Here is a 4,872-nt window from a genome sequence, read left to right as displayed (position 1 = left end):
TAAAAAACGGTTCTGCCCCAAAGCTCTCTGTGCAGTCAATCAATAAATTACTTCTTCATTTTGAAATTAAAAGACACCGAATAGAATTTCATTTCACATCCAGAATCAGACACATTGTTTTTGACGGAGGAGAAATAAGAATAAAACAACATAATATGCAGAGAAAGTAATTTATTGAAAGTAGCCTGGTAATAAAAATGGATGGCCCAGGCTTGGGACCATACATTTTCCATTTTGATTAGATTAAGGGGATGCACATAAACATCCACATTGCGGCGATGCAAATGTTTCCATATCCCAGAGAGTAAATGGATGCACATGGTAACGTTGTTTGGCACCTTTTCAACATGTCCCCTTTGTGCTAGCACATCCAGCACTAGGCCTTCATCCAGTAGGAAACAGTATAACAGTACATGTACTTAAGCTCCATATTTGATGAGAAACAAATAGAGAAAATACCCAATCTACCTACCCGCCGCTTGGCCTGTTCATTCTTGTAAAAGAGACTCATGTCTCAATGTTTCTAGTAGTTAAACAAAGGTTATAATAATAATAATAATCAGAATTTGGATGCCAGGGTTAGTGTGGTTAACATGCATTTTTTAAATTAAATTGTGATAAGATCAAACATAAATATCAAACATATCGGATATTTCCAAAAGGAAATGCATGTATTTAACTCAGTCTTATCAGAAGCGGGGATGAAACATTTCCCCACCGGCCAGAGAAATGAATGACCAGAGAGAGGATATCAAAAGCAGAGGCAAAGAACACCCCCACCCCCCACAGAAAGTTGAACGGATGGATGACACCAGGCAAGCATCAAAGGAGTGGGATCAAGAGTACGATTCGCTTGTGCTGCCTCTTCTGGAGGACGACGTGCCATGCTACATCCTCTACCGGCTGGACTCCACCAATGACCAGGGTTACGAGTGGGTGTTCCTGGCCTGGTGTCCAGACCGTTCTTCTGTACGGCATAAAATGCTATACGCCACGACCAGAGCCGCTTTGAAGAGAGAGTTTGGCGCCGGTCACATTATTTTTTTGCCACCACGAAGGACGATGTGTCCCTCGGTGGGTATAAGCTGTATTTGCCCTCTCGGGCCGCTCCGCTGCCCCTTACTGCCGCAGAAGAAGAACTGAGGCAGATGGAACTGAACGAAATGCAGACAGACATTAGTGTGGACACCAAGCAGCAGACCCTACTTCAGTGTATCGCCTTCCCCATGCATGGTGACGCAGTGGAGGCACTCGATTGCTTCAGGGACGAGACAGAACTGACGCTGACTTGTGCGATGAGGTCCATCCCGTACAGCATGCCCACAAAGAGGGCTTTGCCAAACCCAAGGGCCCTGTGGCCCTCCATTTTGTCACCTTAAAATAATGGCCAAGTAATGTTTTGAGGAAAATGTTATTTTTGCCTAAATCTGCTCTTCATGACACCTCGGGAAAAATCGCCTATATCCTAATTAAAAAGATCATAATGCTGTTCCCGACCCAGTAGCATAATGGCCTATGTCAAGAGTGACATAAAATATGAATTGGGCCAATTTGTTTTGGCCTACAGTAAGTCACATTGTCTTGTGACTTAGGCCAAACAAATTGCTTAAGTCTGGAGTAAGTCAGGTACTCCACAAATAATTTGGTCAGGTTTACAATTGCCTAAGTCAAAACACAAATTGGCCTAAGTAATTTAATCCTCTTATGTAACATAACTGACAGACAGTGTTATTTGTATGTCAATAGTCATATATTACAATTTTTGGGTGAAATGATTAAGAAATATCATAGTTTGTTTTGTTTCAGCTTTTTCTGTTTTCTGACAAACTTTAAAAAAATCACACCCAGTGTGAAGTGGGCGGTGTGTTCACAGTGGTCATCACAGTGATGGAAGTTCACTTAAAGAAAAGTAATATTGTGGACCAACCATTGTACACCCCTAACTTAAAAAAAAACATAAATGTGTTTTTTTAAAGTGCATAGTCCTATTTATAGGATTAGGAGTCCTATTTACCATTTACCATTTATTTACCATTTAATATTTAGAGGAGTTTAAAGGAAAAAACTCTAAAGAGGCTTTTAAACAGCTATTAGCAGGTGAACAATAAGAAAGGAAGGTAAGTGGGTAACATAGAACCTGGGGAACATAGAACCTGGGGAACATAGGGATGACCCCCTTGAATTCTTCCCTACAAGACCGTTCGTTGGGAACGATGGAAATAGGGAATGCATACCCCACCCTGTTATGCAATTCCCATTATACCCGAGTCTCCAAGCACTACTGGGTACAATACTCTGACAACGGGTACAACAGGTATTGCATAACCGGAGGCGCATCCGTTCCCAACGGGCATCGCTCCGGACCGACATTGTTCCCCACAGGCATCGGCCTAGTGGAAGTCAATGGCAGTCGGATCGTGCCTTGCCCAAATGTGCTGTCATACATCATACCTGTAGATACTGTAAATCATAGAAGCCGTAAAGTGTTATCGTTATTAGACAGACGTCAGTTTTTGTGTGTGTGATGAACTGTTCAGAGGAGCGTTTGTCTGCATTTATGTCCCCAAACAGTTTTTCCTCTTTCCGTCTGTCCTTCCATATTTGGCCAAGACTGACGTCCACATGTCGTCATCAATATGAGGGTCATATTCACAGGGTGCCCGCTGAAAACAGGGTGATTAGACGCCAAACTCATTTTGCACGTACGTATGTCAGACTTAGTAAATATTGTGGAGCGTTTAGAAGAAGCCGTGAGTCGCTTGGAGACCATGGCTGTCCCTAGTGGCAAGTCTGTGTGCTCTGCTGGAGGACCCATAACGGTGTGCTCTGCTGGGGGAACCGTATCAGTGTGCTCTGCTGGCGGATCTGTATCAACATGCTCTGCTGGTGGATCGAGAGTTCGATCTTCCGGCGGAGCTGTACCAGCGGGTTCTGCGCCAGCAGGTTCTGCACCAGCAGGTTCTGCACAAGCCGGTTCTACACAAGCGGGTTCTGCAAAAGCGGGTTCTGCACCAGCAGGTTCTGCGCAAGCAGGTTCTGCACCAGCAGGTTCTGTACCAGCAGGATCCATACCAGCAGGATCCGTACCAGCAGGATCCGTACCAGCGCAGTCTCCTGTATCAGGTTCACCGGTATCAGCATATGTGCAGGCCTACGATGACATCATTAGTGGTCCCGTTGCTCAGTACATCTCGCTCAGCCAGCTGATCGGGGGCGATGTCCTGAAACATGCGGAAACGATGAAGCAGGCATTCTCCGGTCTGAGACAATTCCTGGTTACAGCATCCAGATTTCAGAAGCCTTCTGATGACGTGTTGAACGCCCTCCTGCAGCCAGTGGAGGAGCTCATCCAGGATGTGGAGAAGTTCCGCGAGAACCGCTCCTCACCATTTTACAACCACATCTGCGCTGTCACGGATAGCGCACCTGCGCTCCGCTGGATAGTGGCTCCTTTGCCCGGCCCCTATGTGAAAGAGATGCAGGAAGCTGCAATGTTCTTCACCAACCGTGTGCTTAAGGACTTCAAGGACAACAAAACACACGTGGAGTGGGTGAAGGCCTATCTTTCTACCTGGACGGAACTTCTGAGCTACATCAAAGAGCACCACGCTACCGGATTGTCCTGGAGCAAGAGGGGTCCCGTGGCTTCAGCCTCTGCGGCTCCTCCTGTCGCGACCCCTCCCCTTCCCCCTCCCCCTGGGCTTACCCCTCCTCCACCTACGACTGTCCGCACGTTATCAGATGGTGGAAGTGGTGGCCCTGAGTCTCGTGATGCTCTGTTCGTCGCCATCAACACGGGTGTTGGCGTCACCAAGGGCTTGAAGCCTGTGCCGGACGACCAGAAGACCCACAAGAACGCAACCCTAAGGGCCCACGGTGCGCCGGGCCGCGGTGGACCCAGACCCTCCCATGCCCCCCCAAGCTCCAGGGCTGTCGTGCACCAACCAATTCTGGAGCTGGACGGACAGAGGTGGAAAGTGGAGCACCAGGTGGGAGCCCAGGGTTTGGTGATCAGGGACACAGAGCTGAAGCAGGCAGTCTATGCCTTCAAGTGCAATAACAGCACACTGCAGGTCAAGGGCAAAATCACGTCCATCACCATGGACAACTGTAAGAAAATGGGCCTGGTGTTTGATGACGTGGTGAGCATCATAGATGTTATCAACTGCAAAGATGTCAAGGTCCAGGTGTTGGGCAAAAGCCCTACCATCAACATCAACAAGACGGACGGTTGCCAAGTCTACCTGAGCATGGACTCACTGGAGTGTGAGATCATCAGCGGCAAGAGCTCAGAGTTGAACATCTTGGTACCCAACAATGATGGGGAATATACAGAGATCGCTGTTCCTGAGCTGTTCAAGACTGTCTTGGATGGCAGCAAGCTTGTCACTACACCAGCAGAGATAACATGAAATAGCCCCTCTCAACACCACCCACCACCTTTATGCATATACCTACAGTACGTGACTGACTATCACGTGGGTAGTAACAGGTTTTACAATTACACGGTTGCATTTACTTAAGTAACTTTTGGAATATTGTTTTGTACTTGTAAGTGCAGTTATAATGCTTTTAAGGTTTTCCTTTTACTTTTGGGCCACATGCAGAGTAAAAGTAACATATTTCAAATGATTTGTCTACATTCTGCTTCTTACTTTTATTTTTACACCTTTTTGCCAGACCCAGGGGGTCGGCCTACAGGAGGCTTTGTCGGTCGGTCGGTCGGTCGGTCCCTCTTTTCCTACCTGTCCCTTTGATTGGCCATTCCATGGGCTCTGTCACATGACTCCATTTCACCAATCAAATGTAGCCAGTAGCACACAGCACACAGACAATATCTGCTGGAAGGTGATGCAATGTTACATTATGTGC

The 4,872-nt window shown here is 47.0% G+C and overlaps 1 protein-coding gene across 1 annotated transcript; it reads left to right on the top strand.

The window, feature by feature from the left end:
* Positions 1–2,768: 2,768 nt before the first annotated feature.
* On the top strand, positions 2,769–4,412 carry LOC308089343 (adenylyl cyclase-associated protein 1-like; the record flags this gene model as incomplete). The annotated part of the gene is made up of 1 exon (XM_080434014.1): positions 2,769–4,412. The coding sequence occupies one exon, from the start codon at positions 2,769–2,771 to the stop codon at positions 4,410–4,412; it is 1,644 nt and encodes a 547-aa protein (XP_080290140.1).
* Positions 4,413–4,872: the final 460 nt, after the last annotated feature.

This window comes from Gymnoscopelus braueri (genome assembly GCF_963280865.1).
Source record: "Gymnoscopelus braueri genome assembly, chromosome: 1".
NCBI classification, from domain to species: Eukaryota; Metazoa; Chordata; class Actinopteri; order Myctophiformes; family Myctophidae; genus Gymnoscopelus; species Gymnoscopelus braueri.
Note: the sequence above shows the minus strand (reverse complement) of the source record. Positions and strands in the feature narration are given on the sequence as shown.